This window comes from Adelges cooleyi, unplaced genomic scaffold (assembly GCF_023614345.1).
Source record: "Adelges cooleyi isolate 19-005CV unplaced genomic scaffold, UGA_ACOO_1.1 ACOO_flye_CR_arks_rails_tigmint_CR_PRNA_167, whole genome shotgun sequence".
NCBI lineage: Eukaryota > Metazoa > Arthropoda > Insecta > Hemiptera > Adelgidae > Adelges > Adelges cooleyi.
The window spans coordinates 639,261-662,863 of record NW_026095824.1 but is presented as its reverse complement, the minus strand read 5'-3'; the positions used below and the strand labels follow the sequence as shown (position 1 = coordinate 662,863).

At 31.0% G+C, this 23,603-nt stretch overlaps 2 protein-coding genes across 4 annotated transcripts; both read right to left on the bottom strand.

Moving 5' to 3' along the window:
* Positions 1–383: 383 nt before the first annotated feature.
* On the bottom strand, positions 384–16,339 carry LOC126832815 (ras-specific guanine nucleotide-releasing factor RalGPS1-like). Of its 3 annotated transcripts, none has more exons than XM_050563788.1 (13): positions 15,852–16,339; positions 9,064–9,172; positions 5,372–5,544; positions 4,043–4,322; positions 3,793–3,956; positions 3,576–3,718; positions 3,267–3,498; positions 3,001–3,183; positions 2,755–2,829; positions 1,592–1,714; positions 1,356–1,514; positions 1,160–1,272; positions 384–1,084 (listed from the first exon to the last, which is right to left on the bottom strand). In XM_050563788.1, exons 2-13 carry the CDS (start codon positions 9,136–9,138, stop codon positions 954–956), a joined length of 1,851 nt encoding a protein of 616 aa, XP_050419745.1. In that variant the 5' UTR covers positions 9,139–9,172; positions 15,852–16,339; the 3' UTR covers positions 384–953. The 3 variants fall into 3 exon arrangements, with proteins under 3 accessions (XP_050419745.1, XP_050419746.1, XP_050419747.1); XM_050563789.1 differs by lacking the exon at positions 15,852–16,339 and adding an exon at positions 10,000–10,228; XM_050563790.1 differs by lacking the exon at positions 2,755–2,829.
* A 2,804-nt stretch (positions 16,340–19,143) lies between these two features.
* Positions 19,144–22,112, bottom strand: LOC126832763 (CDK-activating kinase assembly factor MAT1). The gene is made up of 3 exons (XM_050563685.1): positions 21,970–22,112; positions 21,755–21,900; positions 19,144–20,062 (listed from the first exon to the last, which is right to left on the bottom strand). Exons 2-3 carry the CDS (start codon positions 21,876–21,878, stop codon positions 19,254–19,256), a joined length of 933 nt encoding a protein of 310 aa, XP_050419642.1. The 5' UTR covers positions 21,879–21,900; positions 21,970–22,112; the 3' UTR covers positions 19,144–19,253.
* Positions 22,113–23,603: the final 1,491 nt, after the last annotated feature.

Below are 23,603 nucleotides of genomic sequence, written 5' to 3'. Positions count from 1 at the left end.
TCAGCGTAACTACATCACGTAACCAAACAATAATAGAATAGCTCAAAAACAAATTCTGTTTTGTATTGTTCGCTTATGTAAAAAAATTAAAAATAGGTATAAATTATAATATAAAATTTGCCAAATTTAATAATTAAATTTATAATTTTTAGAGATTATCGATAAATTAATAACTAAACTTAATATAAAGTATCGATTATCAACAACGTTACATTATAAAATAATAAATATATATATTTATAAAGTAATAATTCAGTTACGTTTCTGAGAACAATAACATATGTGTCTTTACAACAAAAGAAAAGAAAAATAGGTATGTAAAAATTAAATATATATATAATTCATATATCAGTAATAATTTACCTTAAATTTCAGAAAATATAACTATATTTGAGAATCTAATTAGAAAACATAAGGGTAAAAATTTAAACCTAAATATGTTTTGGCAAGACTCGTATAAGGTGTTTTTAAGCGTAGAAAAATACAAACAGTGGTATGGTAAGACACAAAATTGTATGTCTTACATTATACGCCTAAAATTATTTTACTACCAATTATTAATAATATATTATTGTATATAATAATAAATATATATATATATAATTTTGTTTATAAAGCAACTGTTTTTACAATATTTTCTGGCATTAAGTCTATTTTCTATACTAATTAAAAAAAAATCCATCTTTGGTAACAATTATCACTTTCAGTAAAATATTATTATTTCATCCTATCATTTTAGGTGTAATGTCATAAAAATCACTTTAACACGATTTCTTAGAAATAAGTGTCACGTAATGGACACTATAAATTTTAAGCTGTGTAGTTGTAAGTAAATGAATATACATACACACACATTCATATAATATATATATATATATACATACATATATAGATTTACACATATAAATATATATATTAGTTGATAAAAAGTTTACACTTGGAGTTAAAATTAATCAGTCAAAGCTTATTAGATTATCAGGTAGTTTGGTGTTGGATTGATGTACAGACTGGGCTGCATGATACAAACGCCTGTACCACTGTAGTGCCGTGTTATCACTCTCAGCGCGAAATTTATACGTATTTCCTGAAAAATTCCCAAAACAAATACAGTTAAAATAAAATGCATAAACATTTTTAATAAACTTTAATCGTATATTACTTTGATCTGCGTGTTTGATCAAAAACGTATCGGGATTATCGCCCAAACTAACAGTGCACCCTTTCAACGGACAAAGCTTGCACGGCTCTCGTTTAAAATCATTCCTACTACAGCTGTAAGTAATTTTTAAAATTATCGGTTAATACACGGTATATAAATATATATTATGTTATTTTCCAAATTGGCCACTACTTACCCTTTAAAAGATTTTGGCGAATAATAAATCAACACCGACGCCCAAAGCTGTATCCAGTAACGCTGCCAAGTCGTCACGGCCGGTTTTCGTCCGTTTTTCATCACCACTTTGCGTCTCAAACAGCTCTCCAGACTTATTTTATGAGTACCTTTTAAGGTTCTATAAGGGGAAAAACCACACTTCAAATTAATTGACAATTAACACACAATTTACATTATACGCTTTTATATTCTTACTGTGAAGGCGATAGGGTCAAATTGGATAAGTCTAACAATGAGTTCTCTTCTATTACTGAATCGTCTAGCAAATTTCTAGAGTTAACGGTCGTCAGTATCCCTTCATCTGATTTGTGAATCACACTGTATGATAAAAAACAACATCTAACATTAGTGCCTAACAAAATATCTTGTTGAAAAAATGTGCACAGAGTAGAAAAAATCAATTGAAATCCATAGAATGTTTAATAAAATAAAATTGTACCTATTATAATACTTAATACCAATAAAAATAACAAGAACTATTGTGTAACATTAAATTGACTTTCTATTGCAATGTAAAATTTTCAAAAATACAAAATATTTAAAGCTTAAAAAGTGACTGTCTAAGAATAACACATTTTTACAATATTATAAAGCAGAAATGTATGGTATTGTATTATGATAGTTTCCTATTGTATATTATGTTGTTTTATTTTATTGAAACAAACTGTAATTTCCATGACCTATGAGTCACGTGATATAATTTTATTTAACATGCTGTTTATATCAAAGAAAGATATTATTGTTCAAACATGTCACTGACAAAAACCAAAATCCATTCAATGAGTTAGCCAGTCAATAACGTAACGTAACCTTTAGTTATTTTTATTTGATGTACACAAGATCATAATAGATTGTGTAATATTAATAGTATGGTGCATAATTCATATTGACTATACATTGAGTGTATCACAAAAGTTTTAAATAATTTACACAATAATTGTATGTAGATGATAAAACAAAATACTTCCCATATTGATAAACGGCATATAAAAATATTTTATTATGTTTGAGAATAACAAAGGTTTTATAGCTGATAAAATATTCAACACAGTTTTTCCATCTACAAGAATGGTGCTTAATACAACAGCTATAAGGTGCAAATGTAAAAAAATTAAAAAAAGGAAGCTAAAACACAAATTAAGACTTATATTGAATAGCTAGCGCCTAGTGCGCGTAAAAAAAAAATTAAATACCAAACCAAGATAAAAGAAATGAAAAAATTGAATTAAAATTAAAATAAATGAAAAATTGTTATTTTAAATTTAAAAGAAAGCAAATCACAATTTTGAAGTGTTGAAAAATTAGGTGCAGTGCAAGACCAGAGTGTCACGATAAGCATTCATTTTAAATAACCTTACCTATTATTATTACAGATTGCAGACTGAGTCACAGGTTTTTTAAGGAAACTACGGGGCAGACTTGCGCTGCGGTATCTGATTCGTTTAAAAAAAAACAACAACAACGATTAAATATATAAATAATAATATTTCGTTTGCTAACAAATATAGGTAATTAAGTACATAGTAAGTATACAATAAATTAAATAAATATCTAATTAAAATTTACGGTAGAAAAACATTTTTTTTAAACCAAAATCAACATACTTTGAACAGTTAGTGGTTTTTTGATGTTGCTGTTTGGTCAATGATATTTTTCTGATTCGCAACAAATTTGTCGATTTTGCAGGTGACAAACTCAATGAGTCCAAAAGCACCTGATTAACCGATTCTTTTGATCCTCTGGAGTTGTTGGCCTGAGAAGACAATGGTTCCAACTTGAGTGACAACCTGATCGAAAAAAAAAAACATAACGTTATTGCACAAAAATCTTGCAAAATTAATGAATTTTAACAAATTTAAAATCAACTCACTTATATTGGTCGTCTTGAACAAATTTATGTAGTTCTTCGATATACCTAATGGAATTGAGATAATCGAGTAATTTTGGAAATCGAGTCAAGTGATCGTAGCGACTTTGCTGCATGTGCGATATGACTCTTAGAATGTTGTTCATTTTCAACCGTCTCGCATCGGACTCCATTAGTCCGCTGTTTTTGTGAGGATGCGCCATGTCGACATAAACCAAATCAGTCAAAAACACTCCTGGTGAACAAAATTGAGCAGTTTAGCATCATTATATTACTCCGTGGACGGCGGCTATTTTCCACAATAATATTTACCTAAATAAGGAATACACGGGAGGCGCAAGGTTTCCAGATGATCTCTAAGGTTTCTCCAGTTGTTACTCTCAGAAAAGACATTGGCCAATTTGTCGAACGACTGCCGGTCTTTTTTGGACACGTTGTTCCACGATTTCGACAATCTAAAACAAAAAAAATGTATTATGTAAATTGTATTATATTATGTCACACTACACTTGCAAGGGTTTTATATTACCTGTACACCGAGGCGCTCTGCAGAGAAGAGATGACCGCGAACAACGAATGGAAATTGTTTAGATCGTACAGCTTTTTTGAGATTTTTATAAATTGCGTGATCAGATCTGCTCGGAGTTTGGGCGTAGCACCTTTCAGTATCTCTTGGACGACCCAAAAAGATACCTAACATGATAATAACAAAACGTTGTTACGACCGATATGAACAAGGTAATAGAAACAATAAAAACACGCGTGGAGGTGGCGCTTACGTGATTGAATTGCCGGGAAAACGCGACGACGTTGGGCGCCACTTCCAGTTTCTGTTTCTTATTCCAAGCGCACGACGACAGCTCTTCCGGCGAAATTTCACTGAAGATGGCCAAGTCCAACAGCGTCAGCTGACCGGCCCAGTCTTCGGGCAGTATACCGGGCGACAGTACACCTTTGGCCTGGTCCACGCCCTGCTCGTCCACCGGCGAAGCGCTGCAGGGATGCTTCAACGTCATGTTGCACGGAAGGCTATGGGATTTGCATTGTCTCGCCAAGCCACTGGACAAAGAAATGAACATCATAAATTCAAATGAAATAATTATCTTAAACTTGACAATGCATCCGCGGTAAAACGAATGATCCTACGCGGTACAGTGAAAAAACAATAAAACATAATAGAGAGCCGAACAGACAAAAACAATAATATAATGCGCGTTCGTTTTAATAATCAAACGTACGTCAGTTCCTATTTCCTCAGCAGGATCTACAATGCAGATATTATATTATTATGATATGTATAATATACATATATATATCGTTTCATTTATAAAAATAGTTTTGTGGCGGGAACGATGTAAATTATTATTATTAGTTTTTTTTCTCTGTAATATGACAACACCGACGATAAGATAATGGGAATTTGACGACAAAACCGCCGATTCAAACGTTTCGGATTCGCTTTGTATAGTATGGAAACACGACCGTGAAACGAGGGGAAAAAATAAGTTTAATCGCCCGAAGATTACCAATGCTTTTGTAAAATTGCAAGCAATTGCGCGATTTCAAAACATTAGAATTCATATTATATAGAACAACAGCAGCTGGTTCGACGATTGTTTTTTGTAATGAGAATTTCAACATATTTTCCTTTCTTACTAACATTTATACTATATTCATCGTCGACTGAATATTTTGATTGGTCGACTAAATTTAATTTCTGGTAGGGCCAACTATAATAAACTGGTTGTCAATTGTACAACAAATTGGTTGTAGATACAATTATTTTTTCCTTGTGTACGACCAGTGAAAATATTAGTTTTTTATATTTCATTATACAAAATTAACGAGCTGCTTTAACTTATTTACAGGTCACCTACGGGGGCACGGATTAATAACTAAGTACAGTATATGCGAATTATTTTATGTTGAAGTTTGAATACAGTGTTGTTGTTCTTTTTTTGCCAATTTTAAACGTGTTTGTAAACATTAAAAACGGGGTTTATTTTTAAATTAAAAAAAAAAAAAACACTTGTGAAACGCCTGTTTCGAACACGCCGACCTCTTTTGACTAAAAATTCATAAAAGCACTGAAATCTCGAACCACTCACCATGTCAATGTTTCGGACAGACGCCGTTTGTGCCGTTGTTCGCCGACCTGTGGAGTGGACAGGTTCGACGGGTATTTCTTCAGGGAATTGTAAGTTGTCAGTTTTCTGTACTCGGTATTGGACACCAAGTACTCGTACGTGTCGTCATCGTCGTGTGCTTTTGATTTCACTTTCTGCATACAACAAAACATGTCGGATTTTTTATTTTTATTTTTTTATTAGAAAAACACAATCGCTATTCCGTGGCCATAACACCGCGGCGTGGAGAGGACGACGCGACCGCGGGGTAAGGAAAACGCGCGGAATCGAGTAACTGTAAAAATATATCGGTTAAACGGGTAAAAGAACAAAACAATAAACGATGCCGACAAACGGAGAGACGACCCCGTCGCGTATCAAGCAGGAAAAAAAACCAAGACGGTCTATCGAAGAACTGAGTATCGGCGTGGACTGATGCAATAGACGCTACGAAGGCGGAAGGAGCCGTAGGTCGTGGGATTTTGGCCGAGATAAGCTTTATAATGGTACCTAATAATATAATAATAATAATTATCACTGGTGTCACAGCGCGGCAAGATAATAATACAGGGCGCCGACCGAGTACGAAGTAGAAGGCATTATAAAATGTACGTTTTTTGTATATATTTATTTTTAACAAACGATAATAATTATTATTATTGTAGCTCTAACCAGTCACTACCGACTGAAGTAGCGGTGACTAAATTACCAACGTTTATTGGCGCTAAAAAAAAAAACCTCACCGATTTAACCTGATAAGGAAATAAGTATGTGACCGAGGCAAGACGAAAACAATTCTCCCCTCCCAGTAGAACATCCACCCACGGTAATAGAACTATTGATTCTCACATTGATATAAAATATTGTTGATTGATCGTAACTAAAACCCAAGTCGAAAAAGTACGAACTTCTTAATTTTTAAGTCGTAGGCAAATGTTGTAATCAAAGGTGCGAATGACATTTTTTTTAATATTGTGCACTAATGATTTTTAAACACTCATGTTCATTTAAATAAACACTACAACTAACACTAACACTACAACAATATTGTGTTGTAAAAAATACCTTATGCTTTTTTAAATACTGACAACGATTTCCTCTCATAGTCGATCACTCTGTACAACTAAATTGTTTGAACGATTAAAACTATTTGTACACTATTAAAACGGCCATATATTATGAGATGATTTGCGTACATCACTAGATAGGTACATTTATTTTAGCATAATTTTCTCATTAAAAAATTCATTTATTGCATCACGTGATGTTAATTTAAATGACTTATTTTAACGAGCATTCCATAAATATATCAATGTACAAATAATTGAAAATTATTTTTTAAAAATAAACGCATTTAATTAACATAAATAACGTTTTGATTTAATAAATAAATACATATGATTAATGATTTGATAAGCAACGATAGTTTTAAAGAGATAATTTGAAAATTGAAGGGTCCGGTGCAAGAATCAGCTAACTGCACTTTTTATCAAAAATTATTTTTTTTTTCATAGAAAAGTTGTTTAAATTTTCGTGCATCAAACAGTGAAATCGAACTATTACCTACAAAGATATTATAAAACGAATTTTTCCTCGCCAATAGTGGTAAATAAGACAATGGTTTTACTTTAAGGCGTCTTAAACAATTTCAAAATATGGAGATAACCGGTTCTGGCACCGGACCCTTTAATTAATAGTGTCACATAAAATTACATAAACAATAAAAAAGTATTTTGATGCATATATAATAATGTCAAAGATGAAATGGTTTGTATCTAACAGCAAAATATGCGATTTTATAATATTAGTTGATAATTAGTATTGGTTGATAATATAGTACTGACTATGCAGCAATTTTTTTTACCAAGTATTAGCTCTCTTGTAAAATTAAAAAAATATAACTTGGCGCTTATCAACTGAACGGTCGAGTTTTTAATCCTTATAAATATGCAGTGCACATGTAGTGCGGTGAATTATGCAACGCATGCATTGTGTACACATTGATTCAATTATATTTTAGTTTTGATAACAAGCGCAATATTAATTAACAATTTTTCTTAGCCGGGCACGTACCGAAAGTAAAACCCATTATTAAGTATACTCGTTGCATTAATTAACGTTTAAAAAAATACTGTGCAAAAAACCATAACGAGTTCTCGCATATGGAATTAGCGTTAAAAAAAAAACAGAATAAAATGAAATAAATTATAACGAGCAAGTAGCGAAAACGCTGACTATGGTGTGAGCAGTCGGTCGATTTGAATTTTAAATAATAATGTGTGGAAGCGACACAACTCAAAATAACCGTGTCGCGCACGAACAACCGAGTGATCGTGTGTTAACTATAATGTTATTGTATGTTATAGTATGTACACATTATGTCACAGAGGAGAAGTGGAAACCGACATTAGCGGACATTGTGTATTGTAATTTCGTCGACAAGAAATAAAACAACGCACACTTATTCTGGAAACGGTTTCCAATGCAAACAAAATTAGGACTCTCGTTTATGATCGTTAAAATGCACGATAAAAGGTTGACCGACGCGAACATTTATAGTCTAAGTTAGAATTATAATATTATAATTGAAAATTATGGGCAAAGGACTATATTATTATAGGTATGCCGTCTGTAATCGGAGACGGGCGAAATGTATCAGTAACATATATTAAACTGGTCGACTATCTAAATACAAAATTAATATAATATTGTCATTGTAAATGTAATTTATAATGACATGAAAACGTGGCCCGAGGCCGAGGGCCGAGAGTATATGATTAAATAACGTTGGTATCAATATTTGTACCTCACCTTTGACTGTAATAAAAAAAAAAATGATTTCCTTTTACATGTCCTAGGTAAGCCGTCTGATAAGCTACGTTGCCAAATAATAATTAAAACCGCTATAAATATAACGCTATATAGCCTTACAACAATCGAAGAGTACAAATACTAATGGTAATAAAGTTCATTGAAAAACTGTATAAAATGCCTTGGCTCCTAAAACTCCCAGTTTTGGTAACAGTACCCCAATTGGATTCATCGCCAAAATTAATTTTACCGTCACAGTTTTAAGTGGAGATTTTTACAAACTGAAAACTAGGATTGAATTAACTATTTGTTTTTGGATTTCTTACTTATTAACCATTGTCATAGTCAATGAAACTTATTTTAAAAACTATTTCCCAAAGAGTGCTCGTCCGAAAAATAACACCTCCGAGGTTAATATTAAAATCTATAACTAATCAATAATAATACACGTTTTATTTGAAATTGAAACTTATAAGACCAATGGGTACAAAATTCGAAACTAACCTTACCTTTTCAGGCTCAAATTCGCAGAAATATGCTTGTATGCATTAAAAAAACGAGTAATAGGCATGTCAAAAAAAAAATACTACATGGTGAACAACGACAGCTACATAAAGGAACAGGAATAATGACGAAAACCTTCACATGACGTATAAGAGTACAATGGACTTAACAACTTAAACGGTCTAAAATAATATTAACAAATCAATACACTATTGATGCTCTTCAAGGACTTAATTTTACCAGACAATTTTTTAAAAAATCTGACTTGTAATGCGATAAAAAAAATATATTTTATACAATAACTAGGAAATATAAATAAAAAACTGTAATATTTATTTCCATACAACAAAATGATTTACCTCGGAAACGTTGAGCGAAGGAAAATTGTCAATTGATACATCTCTGGGCATTTCAGCATATCTCATTTTTGCCATGGGTAACGGTGAAATTCATTGTCAAACTAGTCATCTGTAAAACACAAACAATAAAATAAAATATTAAATTATAATACGGTATTACACCACATAATATAATATAATACATTCTTTTGCTTCCAAACACATTCTTGTCATTAATTTGTATTACATTTAAACACATCAAACAATTTTAATAATTAAAGTCCCTTTTGTTTTACTCATAGTTTTTTTTTATAATTAAATAATACATTTTAGGTGCACATTAAATATTTATGCATTTATGTTAAAAATCATAACACGATTACTTTTTATAAAAGTGTGTTGTAGACTAGATGTCTAGCACATCAACCTAATTAATCGAATTATTAATATCTAAATTAAAATAAATGTACAGCAGTTAAATAAAGCACATTAATATCTTAGTTACAATCATTTACACATATATATTTATTATATTTTTTGAATGACAAAATGTTTACATTTTGACCATTGCGTTGACGCACATCAATCCCTTTTTTAATCAATTTATCTCTGTCGTTTTCCTTTTTATTTCAAATATTTGCTACAAGTGTCAAAAAACAATTGAAGTTCATTAACGGCCCTGCTCGCGCTTTCATCGTTTGTTTGTTCGGTTAAATAAAATACAATACTTAATTTCAATGCCAAATCGATTGCTTGTGGGTCAAACTGATCTATGCTACTGATTGAATATTTTTTAAATGAGAAATAAAAGTCTGCGACGAATCGACTACTATTTTTTATGAATAATTATTAATGTGTCGTATACTATTAAGTGCAGCTCTTTGTAGTACCATACAATTAGACAATACTTGTGTTTAATAAATCAATTGAAGTTCGAACACACGAGAAAATGCATACCGCAGTTTCGCAAATTATGTAAGTCGATCCGTTTTTGCACGGTTAATAGTGTAAGGCGTCGAATAGGTTTTCTTTTTGGCCGACAGAAAATATTTTAGGGAAAGTGTTATACAACCACCGATCGCGTTCTACATTAACGATAGACAATAGTATCACGAATTACTATTAATAGTATTATTATATTATTATTAAAGTAAAAGTGTAAATACTCGATTAGCCACACGCCACGGACAACTAACGAACGAATGAGCTATGGTAGGATTATAGGAACATAATATTTGAATAAAATAGTCTGCATAATGAATGGGAGTGTCAAAGGTCGTCCGTTGTAGCTAAGTGCAAACGCTGTACAAAAAAATGTAGGCTACTACCTACTACGCCAACGATAATGCTGTTACAATAAAAAATATCGTATAGGCTCTGTTTAACCTTCAATCTGCGAACTAGTTACAAGCTGCTACTATAAATAAATAAAACGGATAGTTTTTTTTTTTTCATTATTACTACTAATATTAATAACATGGGTTTAGAGGGAGAGCAGTGTTTGTATGAGTACGTATAGTGCGTACACGACAAATAAAAAAAAAAAGAGCAGTTCTTCAATTGCCTTTATTTTATTGAAATAAATTGAGCCGGTGACGAGCTGCTATTATTACAACAGAGCAATATGATGATTCATCGCACGCTACACTATGAAAAAAGTGCTTAATATACTTTAATATAGCTGATACTACCTTAGCTAATACCAAGATATTTTACAAAACTTTCCGGATGACAACACAAGGTAGTAGGTACACACAGGTCGCATTCCATTTAATGATGTATCTAATTTTGCTATTTACTTAATGTTGTTGGTTGATACCGTTGAACGATTCGAATTATAAACGAGCAAAGGTTCGCTTTTCCGGTAAATGAAATACCTTAGATTTTAGATTATAAAATCTATGATATATTATAGACAAACAAACACAATTATTGTACCGATAAATTCTAACCAAATCCAATTGTAGGTAATAATAGTATTAGCAGTCGACTAAATCAACGGATTTTAAATTGTTTGGCATTTGCATTTCCACCTCTCGACACAGCTGTTATGGGGCAGCATGATATTAGCTACACGTGGAACCATTAAGAGTCGACAGCCCCATACCTTGAGGGTTCATACACTTGGTAGTTAATGACCAAAGAAAATGTGGTTGGTACCTACAGCAAGTCTAAAACGAGTAATTCAATATCATTGGAATGTGGTGTTTAAAAGAACGATTATTATCATTGTAAAATTAATACTTTCTTAGCTTTGCATCAAAGCTAACAGTAAATAATATATTATAGTAGGAAGTTAACGTAAGACGACTCGATGTCTGTGTGTTTTTATATTACATCGCGGATATAATACAATAAATGCTTTACGCGTTACAACGAGACGTCAACAGCCTAATTAAATCGAGATAAGTATTAGTTCACTGAACACGTTCTTATGGCACAACTTTACTTGGGTTTTTTTTTCATCCAAACTAAATACAGAATTCAGAAATAGTACTACTTAATATGTTATTTGGTTATACTATCGTTTCGTTAATACCGAGACACACGTGGTGAAAATTACTCGATTCACAGGTGGTCTTTACGCCGGTGGTGTACCTGCTTTCAAGACATAACAAATGCAGCCGAAATCTGCACCTGTCGCCGTGTGTGCAGTCCTTGGATTTCTTAGTACTATTCGTTTACCACCGATATCAAGGGCTGACATACAACAAAAACAAATGGTGTGTAGTGTGTATAGCATATTAAGGAAAATGTACATTACACGTGTGCTGCGCGAAGGACAGCGAGTACGACTTAAATGTTAATCAATTACGGCTGTTTTGAAAACGAACCAGATTCAATACATAATTGCTGATAATTAAATTATAGCTAGAAATATAGCTAATCACATAAACTACCGGACAATCAAACGAAAGGTCAACTAAAATAGAGTTTGGCATTAATTTAAAATTTATTATAAATAAAATTGATTAAAATTAAATGTTTTAATAACAATAGCGTTTGTTTGATTTGATTCGAACATAAAATCAACAGCAGTTTATACTTCCGCCATACTTATTTTTTTAACTATTTAAAACACCTTTGTCTTTACCTACATTTTTTTAACGTACTTCGGCTACTAGGTCAGATATACATATTATGACTCGCCAATTAGCCGTTAGAAAATTAAAACGCACGAATTTTTATATAATCGATTACTACTATGATTATCGGTTATACCGACACTTGCCGAATAGAGTTCAACCACTCTCTCGCCTACAGTTAATTAGGTTAAAAATATACTTAACATTCTAAACGTAAATGATATAAGCCATAATATTTTGGATTCCCATTTTTAATAAACCGTACTCGTTAGGTTTTGCTGATCATGTTTGGTCAGTTTGAATATAATAACACGATGAAATGATATAGCATAATATCAATAAGTGGCCAGGAAGTGCGACTGTAAGAAAGTGAGTTGGGTAGAACAGTGGAGAAATATAGTAGAGGTATATCAAAGACTCAGGAGTCTGGATGGGTTTCTAGGAAAGGAAAGGAAGGAATAGAGAATAGTAGATAGAGAACATAATGTACATTCTATAACGACACTTTAAAAATTCCAATATATCTTTTCTAGATTAGGTAGTGAAAACGTTATAATTATTCTATCTTTAACGTGGAATCCGCATTGTTAAAAAGAAACAAAGTCTGTATGACAATGACAAGTAGATCAAGGGAGAACGAGAGTTCCTGTTTCGATCATCGGGCACGAGATGCCAATTACATAGTGTACTCAGGGCTTATATTAATAGTTATACCAACCGGCATTTACTCTAAATCGAGAGCGCATCATACGAATTGGTGACAAAAATAACGCTCTATACAACCTACCGAACACAAATGTCAAATGGATAAATTACCCTTTCTTCCGGTACACACACTGCACACACACATTGATACGGTCAACAACCTGCGACGATTGCGACCGTTTTGCTTTGCGGTTCTCTTAACTGTTACTCGATCTCGGAAACTATTTGAAAGTAACATAACTTACAGCGAGTAGTCAATAATAATAATAAAAACCCGATGGGGAATGTCTTAAGGCCCGATAGGATGTTACATATTTATATAACAAACCTTCGTCGTCCTGTACTATTAGGAAATGTACATGCGAGACGTATTAATTACAGCCATTTATACAAGCAAGCAAACATTAATAATAATAATAATACTAACTGTCAATAACGGAATTTAATTTGAATGATTGCGTAATTTTTGATCAGGTAGGTACTGCGGGAAAGGTGTTTTGGAGAACACATCTTGAATACTCCGCATCGATTTATTCCAACAAGTTTAGCGACTTTTAACATACTATTATAATTATTACATAAAACATGCCAGAAGTATTGCGAAAAACGCAAATTGGCACATAAAAATAAACACACACGCTAAGGAAAAAACGAAGTCTTGTGACAATTTCGAAACCGTCGGAATGATGTAAAATTGTTTGTTGTCAAATATTAAAGAGAACACATGCACGCACAATACGCATAAATCACGTGCAATTAATTTAAAACAATGACGACAACAAAATATACTATTCTAAATACGGCATGCAATAAAATATGAATACCGCGTTTCAGTGGAAACTATAAAAACTGATAGTACCCGGCAATCTATTCGAAGATGATTAATTAGCCAACATATTATTACTTATTAGTCATTAAATCAATCTAGCATTTCATTCATTTTGATGCAGACAGACATAAAAAACAATAAGAGTTAATTATATTTTATAATCTACATTCTACAGGTTGATGTGTAATTTGATCGATATATATTTACAAAAAAAAGCCCGCATGATTTATGCACTTAAGTATTTGAGTAACCATTTATTTATTATGCATAAATAATAACTTCAGTATATCATTACTTTTTCAAATAAAATACCATGTCCAACACTACCTTAACCTAACCTGACCTTACACCTACCCTTAATAGCACTGAGCACAAATAGTCTGATAACGCTCCAATGGAACTTTATTTAAATCCTCAGAAAACATTTACTAATTCAATCAGAATGCACACGCTTAGTAATGTCAAGATCCGCACCATCTAAATTTGGAGGTGAACTGAGAGTATAAATGTTACTACTTACTAGGAAATTTATCATATATTTGTTATATATAATATGTTTGTAATAATAATTGTAAAAAATAATAAAAATGTACCTCATAGAATAAATTTTTAGGTTTTACATTCCAATTAGAGTTACTATGAGAGTTCACAGAAGTAAATAGTAACTTATTAGATACTATTTATGATTATGATAATTCATACTTGTTTTTTTCAACTGAATCTTGAAAGAACTTATCCCTTACGTACCTAGGAACAGAAGATTATATTTACTAGGTAAATATTAAAATGACGTTCCACAAATAATTTATTAATTTAACGACTTATTAATGACAAATGTTCAGCAACGCTATATAGTTGAAGTTTAAAGAACCACAAGATGTCCTTAATGAACCTTGTTGCAAGATAACTTATTTATCTATTTATATACTTAGAAGCTTATCGGAAAAAATGAAACAACAGTTTAATTATACTCCACTACTTAATGTAAATTTTTATTTTTACTAGTAGCTATAAAAACATGTATTTAAATTAAATCTGTATTACATAATGATAAGTGCATTTAACAAAATGTAATAAAAAATATTTGTATCTTAACTACGTTTCTACTCATCTTAACTTCAACCCATGTAACCAATACAATTGGATAACAATGTCTTCATCCCTATTTTTAATAAGGGGTGAAGGAAATGTCGGCATTCTTGTAGGTTGTATTGTAAAAGAGCTAATCTCAATAAAAAATAATCATCCTGATTCATGCTCCAATATAGGTGCAATGAAAAATAATTAGACGTCAACAACATAATACCTTTAATAATTGGCAAAATAAACTTAACTATCTAATGTATCACTGAAAATTTAATATTACCTACACCTAAAATGTAAATACATTTCTTAGAACTTACACAAGATTGAACAAAAATTAAATTATGTAAAATAGTCATATAAACAAAATACATAGTAAAAAAATATGTCATAACAATACTGTAACGGATAAGGAATGTTATTGTCTATTGATAACAAAAAAACATTAAAATAGTATTTACAGTCTACTATCTACCTCAATAATGTTAGCAATTAAAGTTGTATACATAACAGCTATTTTAATTGCTATTATCACAATACACACTTTTTTATGTATACAATTTATCTTTCTAAGTTATATTTATAATACACTATACATAGCATAGCTTACTAAAACAATTTGGTTTGTAGTTTAAAATTTTTTTGCAGTCCGAATTTCTGGATAAATAACAATGTGGTCTTGTGGGACCTACTTAATAGATGTTTTAGTGTGTATATACCTAATTACTACATTCGTAAGCAACTTAAGCAGACCATGTAGGACCATCACTGTCCCCTCTTGGTAGGTTTTCTGGCGGATTCACTATCTGAGACGATAGGTACTTAATACTTATTACATGAATTATTTTTTATTTATACATTTTGTTTATAATATATATATATATTATTTAAACTAAAATGTAATATATAAATATAATACACCTTGTTTACATAAATGTGTATAAATAACCTAGGTACCTACCGTTAAACAAAAATTAAAATAACATTCATAGCCATATTAGGATGTTCACTGGCTTCAGCAATAAGCAAACTAAAGTAGGCGGTAAACAACAATGCAAAGAACTTATACAACTACAACAACTTGTACTTATTATCTTGGTACTCACTTAACGACAACGGTTTGCAATCCGTGTTCATTTGATAAAGATTCCATTAAATTTCTGTTGACCCCAGGAAACGGCAGGTGTACGGAACTGGTGGTGCTTTTGTTTTATAATACACAGCAACAAGCAAATCTCGTCGTCATGGTCTGTCGGTGTTCAGGAAAAACAGCAAACGATAGGTACCCCAACCCCAAGCAAAGCGGATTTACTGGGTTACTGTTTTTATTTTTTCTATATTAATTCACCTACACAAAAACGCACATATTGTATCGTTACACGCGAGCGGCCCGAAACAAAATCGCACTGTTAAATAAATTTTAAAAGAAACCAAACAATGTTAAAAGAAATTCGGTAACAGTACAATTATTATTTTTATTATTGTTGTTGTTATTAATTATTATTATTATCATGTAGGTAGATAGTAGCGTTTTATAGTGCACACGGCGTCCGACAATGTAGCCTGTAGGAATTAACGAAACTGAGCGCAGCACAGCGACTGATCGTTATCACTGCAAACCGACATGACGGTTCGTTATCACAAACGCAGCAGTATGCGTCCCCTCCCTCCTACAGGTCGTACCACTATCGACTCGATCAAACGTACACTGTACAACGTCCGTTTGGCCGCCCGTTCACTGGCGGCCGTTTTGACTTTTGCAAAATCGTATTCAACATTATTTTGTTTCAATTTGACTTAAACGTCATTGATTGGTTTTGTGTTTTTGTCCTAGGTATGGCAGAGTCGGACTTACACAGAAGTAAACTTAATAAAAACTATAAACGCGGGTAGTAGGTAATTCGACTTGTTGGTATTGTTTAAATAAACATAATTTTGAATTCCGAACTGACTAATTAGTTAATTAGGAACAGTAAACCACGCCACGTACCAATACCGCACGCTCATTGAGACAATTAGCATAGTTTCTTGAGATAACTGACCTATGCTTGTTGATAATTAACTGTACACAGATTATTACAATTTATGTGATATTAAGTATTAAAGTTATTAATGAATTGTGCCATAACCAAATGCAGTCTATTATGTAATTGTCAAAAAATGTAATTACAAACTAGCATTAATATATACCTACATAATTACACGTCGTATTGATTGTTATATGACACTGATATTATTAAATATAATAAATGTCAATTACATTATGTCAGTCGATAAATCATTCATATATTCTACTGCACTTTATCATTCATAAGAAATCGTGTAAAACAAATTACATAATCTAAATCGTTTAAATTTTAAAACACATGTGCATATTTTAATAATTGAATTCGAAAAAAACTAAATTATAGGTATTTATTTAGTTTAACACGATAATGTTGTAGTATTCGAGCAATCGAGTATACCATTTTTTTTATTTACCGATACAAAAATATCATTCATGTTATGTGATACTTAAGAAATTTCGTATTTGATAATGATACTCAAACTGTAACGGACGAACATGGCATTGTAAATGTTATTAAAATGCAATGTCGATCAGATGTCCCTCGCCCCAAAGAGTAATAATAATATTACTCTATGCCTCGCCCTCTTACCATTTACATCGACAACTGATAATATACACCGTTATATTTTATATAAATATTAAAAAAAACCGTTACCCTAATAAGAAATGATTAAGTAGGTACATTACAGTAGCTATACAGCATATGTACATCTACAGCAACGACCCAGTTTCCATTAACAGTACCTCGACCAGTCGCATGTATACTGCATAGTGAGTTTTTCCGGAAAACTTGGGTCCAAAAAACATTTCGAATATTTTTCATACCAACGTTTTCACTAATGCACCATAGGCGTGTCTCCGAGTAGGTACATCAACGGGCACACAATAATGCAACAATGACAACAATATATGACGTCCGTTCGTTACAGATTTTTCACTCTGCAACTGTTGCGAATCGATTTTGATTTGCTACTATCCGTGTGCCCGCATTGTTTATTTGGACATTGTCGTATCACAAAATCTGGTAAAGATACATCCACATCCAACTAGTCAGTCATCCAGGACTGTAAAACGTCTTACAACTGGCTGTTGACCTAACGAAACAATAACTTTATTATCTTAGAGCAAAGGCCTACAGCTATCTTCATTGGTGAACCCAAGCACCAAAATTAATTTAAAAATTTGTTTCGAATTTTTTTCATGAAAATAAAATACTTATTTTTACCCTGTGTTAAATCCAAACATAATGTTCGGTGTTAGTTTACATTTATGGGCACACGGGAAAAAACCACCAGTCACTTTTTAAAAATAGCAGTTTTATTGCTATTCGTTTTGATACAAAACAAATCTGTTCTTTAATTTTAAGCACGTTTATAAACAAAACTTGAACATTTAGATTAGAAAAAAGTTACTTTGCTCTTTTTTCCCTATACCCTTATAATCCTTAAGTTTTCCAGAATACTAACGTAATGCATGAGAGTAAACAAAATGGATGAGCCCAACAAAAAAAAAAAAATAATTATTCCATTGAAAAATTTACCGATAGTTGTCGGTTATAGGGTTTAAATTAAAAGAAGTGTTATAAAATGATTCTTGATTGCACGATATATAATATAAACCATTAGGTACTTTCCATAATAACACTTAACAGAACCGGAATTATAAGAATACAAGTCAAAACAACAATTATGGTGTTTTACAAATAATAGCTTCATTATCAAATAATAACTAGTGAATAATAATTATATTTCATCTATTACACAACACCGCTTTTTATTTCAGTAACTTCTAGAACAAGAGTCAAGGTCTTATTTATTCTTAACTGAGTTTCATTCAGTCATAATTTTTAGCAGATATGATTAATAATACGTTTAATTGGTACTTTTAAAATACAGAAATTAAATCGCAGTGTAAACACCGCAACATGACAGCCAACTAGATTTTTTTCTGAAGCGACTGCTTGGAGATTAAATAAGAACATAATAATATGTTCTTATATTAATAGACGCTTTTAGCATTTTCAAATGATTACTTATGTAAAAAAAAAAAGATTTTATACAAATATTATACATTAAATAATCTTTCCCTAAAAGTATCTATAAAGTAAAAAAAACAATTTATTGGTGACTTTATCACTTATCAGAAATATATTTTCAGTCTTTAGTTAAATTTATCATTAAAATTACATAGGTATATTGTATAATAGATACAATTTGTACTTGATAAGAAAATTAATATTTAAGTTACAACAGCATAATAAAAAATTAATAAAAAACGGAACAAAATCATTCCTTATATTATACAAAAATTACATAATCATGTATGTACACTTATGTTTTAAAATATATTTAACTACTCTTATAATGTAATAATTAAGTATTAAATAAATTTTTGGTAACGAACACAAACGGTGGTATAAAAGCTATTTTATATGTTCTTATTAAACATTCATTCTTTCAAATAAAGATGCAGCACATTCTTGCATATAATGCAAACAAGAAGTCTTGATTATGAATCCACCAGCTTTTTCTGGTACACTCTCTTCTCTAAAATATTTCATGTAGCCCATGTTGTCTAATTGCTTTATATCTGGACAAGGAGGTCCGAAGAGTTCAATAGTAATCGGTTCATACTTGTATAAAGGTCCTTCTTTTATTTGAATAGGCATTGATGATTGATGGAACTTTATACCAGTCGAAAAATTTGTAAAATTAATTGGTTTTGACATGGGTTTAGGTTTAGCAATAGGGATTTCTTCTTTTTTATGTGCATATGAACTAACAATTTCTTTGGCGTCTGAATTGGAACGAGCTAAACTGTCTAGCAACTCTGCATCCACCCTTAATTTCTTGTTTCTTTGTTCAACCTCATCCCTCAATATTTCATCTCTCTTATACTGACTATGCATTTTCTCTTCTTCGATAAGTTCTTCAAGAGCTTGTTCTTCACGTTTTAATTTCGTTCTATTTCTCATAATAGCTTCTTTATTATCTTTTTTATACTGTTCAATACGTTCTCTGGTTTCGTTAACGTTTATATTTCGTACCAAATTATAAATAATTTCTTCTATCATTTCTAAATAATCATTGTACTCGTCTAAAGTATCAAAATCTTCTTCTGTTTTATTGAAGTCACGTAATATTCGTTTCCGTATTTCTACTTCGACATCAACTGCTGCGTCTTCAAACTGCTGTAGTTTAAAACCATTCCGTCGTAAAGGAGTTAAACATTTTGGACATGGGCCAGAACCTAAAATCAAAATCATTACATTTTTATTATGTTAATAATTATAAATTCCAAGTAAATATATTTTTTTTTTTTACAGAAAACATTAAAAAATATACTTTTATTTATTGTTAGACAAATTGGTAGTGCATGAAAACAATAACAGAAAGTTTCTTGCGACCGTGTTTGTATGATATTTACTTTTGGCATATTTTTGAACAAAAAAAAGAATGACTATTAATTTGTCTTCGAATTGCCAAAATTATTTTATTTATCTTGATAATATTGCTTATGGCATTAATGACCAGGATATATGAAGAATGGTAGTCTCTAGTTCTAGAGAGTTGCCTGCCCAAAGAGAAACACCACCTAAAGACTAACCATCCCAGCCAGTCATCCTTTGCTTATATTAAATTTAATTGTTAGACAAATTGGTAGTGCATGAAAACTATTAAATTAAGTTTTAAGCGACCGTGTTTGTATAATTACTTTTGGCATTGTTTTGAACAAATATAATAGAATGGCTATTATTTTGTCTTCGAAATGCCAAAATATCTTATTAATATTAAATCAAATTATTAGACAAATTGGTAGTGCATGAAAACTATTAAATTAAGTTTTAAGCGACCGTGTTTGTATATTTACTTTTGGCATTGATTTGAACAAAAAAATGGAATATCCATGATTTTGTCTTCGAAATGCCAAATTAAATTTATTAACCAATACAATAATGAATTAAATTGTTGGACAAATTGGTAGTGCATAAAAACTATCAAATTAAGTTCTAAGCGACCGTGTTTGTTAAACATTATTATAGGCATAATTTTGAACAAAAAATATGAATTATCATATTTTTGTCTTCGAATAGCCAAGTTTTACATTGTAAAAAATTACTGATGGGGAAAAATGTATTATTTTTATATTTTTTTTAATAAATACAGTATATTATATTATATGGACAGTCTTTTTTTAAAATATTTCCTACATTTTACTCTTTAATCAATAGTAGCATTTTCAAATAAGATATCTATAAAATTTCACTATCCAAACTGAACTCATGAATTTTTTTTTACAATTAAATTAACAAGAGAACCGCATATAAATCAATAGTCGGGTGCCAGACGCCGAGCGATTTTCCGATAATATTTAGATGGCGCTGTATTAACGCATAAATATAAAACAAAAAAATTACTAAAACTAAAACCAACCATAGGAAATTATTATTGACATATACTGAATGGCCATAGTAAATATTATAGGTGTTCCCCATTGGCTGAATAATGTATAAACATATCTAAAAAATATGTTTATCATATTAATTATTATAACCTATTTTTGAAGTTGTATGTCATTTTATTTGAAGCTAAGAAGAACACTTAATATTACCAATAGCCCTTGTTTACCTTGTTAATTTATAGTATTCAGTGTTTTAACAAATGGACGACACATTTAGCTTTTCAATTTTTGGGATTCAGGATTAAAACTATACAGTTAATTTGGATTCGAAGCCTTGGCAAAATCCGTGTAATACCATAAATATTAATGTATGCATAGTCCAGAGGCATATGAAATATGATAAACGTAGTATTAATTTGGTGGAGTTTTATCGATATAATATATCCACACGTAATCGAAGTTCAATTATTTAAATGAAATCAGAATTCAAATGAACATATAATATCAAGAATTTAAATAGAATTAGTTAATTGTGTCCACCTTTAATGAATGCGACTTCGATACAATTTGAACACATTGAATGTCCGCAAATGTTGTAACTAAAAACTAAGTTCGGATTTCTGAACTTGGAGCTCATGCATCGTACGCACGCCAGTTCCTCCATTGTGTGCAATGATATCTATAACCTATGCAATAAAAAAAATTCATTGGTAAAATTAAGTGTCAAAATAATAGCGAAAAGAAATTCGACTTACCACGTGATTATGAGAACATTAAGTAGTCAGTAATAAGTACAGCAATCATCACGTCCCACGTGTACGGCGAAAATCGTGAAATGAAATGTTAGCTCGGCTTAATGATGACGGACGACAGTTGAAATTTGAGGCGATAAGAGTAATAGTTTGTTGTTGTTCTTACTGATAAAAATTTATCATGGAAGAAAAACAATGCGCGTCGACAGCAGCACCAGTTGCAGCTGTTGCATGGCCATGTTGAATAATTATTATTAAGTAGGTAGACAGAGTGAGCTGTAGGTAATGTTAGTAAATTATTAATTAATCATAATAATAAAATGTCAATTCAAATAGCCGACGTCCCGCCAGTCGCCTAATCGTCTCTTCCATGGGATTCGTATAATACATCTGGCTCATAGACAAGCATAAAGGCGGCTTGGGCAGCGCGTGGCGTTGGCGCGCGTTTTTATCATGTCACGACGTTATCGTATCAAATAATAACGGTGACGGCGTGTGTTGTTTTTATTGCCGAGTTTGTACTTTCCTTAAATTAAACGTAAAATTATTATTATTATTATTAATTACACTGTTGTTCATTGTCATACGTGGTTTTTTATTCAATAGTGTTTCCCGGTGTGTCAAACGTTATCATATATATAATAATGAAAATTAAAAACGGCGAACGGCGTGTTTTGTTTTTTTTGGTGAATTTTTGTCTTTGTAGTTTGTTATATTATATACATATAATTATATATTAAACGTATAATAGTTATTATTAATTACATATTTGTCCGTAATTCGCTCACGGTTTTCGTTCAAGAGAAATCGACGTGTTTCCCGGTGTGCAAACATTACCTTTTAATATGCGTCGTTGGATGTCGGTACGTTTTTTAGATTTAGAATATATATAATAATATATAGTATAGTAGTATATTACATTTCGCTTAAACCAAATTATCAAATTAATTAGATATACAAAATTCTTATCTTTTTCAAACCGCTGTGCGTGGTGATAACGATACATTTCATATTTTTTGTTGAAAAATTTGTTGACATATATATCTACTATTTATTTTCAATTAAATAACTTACTGACTTATTTTATATATATGTAAATTATTTGTTTTAGGCCAATACTATAGTGAAATCATAACCGACGCGTGTCCGTTTAGAAGATTGATTGCTACTTCTATCTACTCTGTCTTTAATTAATACAATAAGTAGTTATTATTGTTACCATCGGTTACAGACTGTTATCCTATGCCGTCACCGATTAATTTGCCTGCGGCCAACAGAGAACTTACACCGTAGAAGTTGATTTTTTGTTATTTATGAAGTATTTTTTAATAATTAGTGCCTATCTAATCTCTATACTCAACCCTAATTTAAATTGACAGTTTTTTTTTCATTATACAGTGTCTTAACCGACTTCTCTTAACGCTTTAGTTTCTAAACGTGCACACACATACGATACTGATGTACAAATAATTAAAACATTAATTATTTCACATTTTTTTGTTAAAGCTGTACAATTATGATCACTACATAGAATACAAATTATTTTAGTTTTTTTTTATATTTTTTTTTAATGATATATTATTTCACGTTAAATTGGCATTATTTGAATACATTTTAATTATTTCATTTAGTAGGAT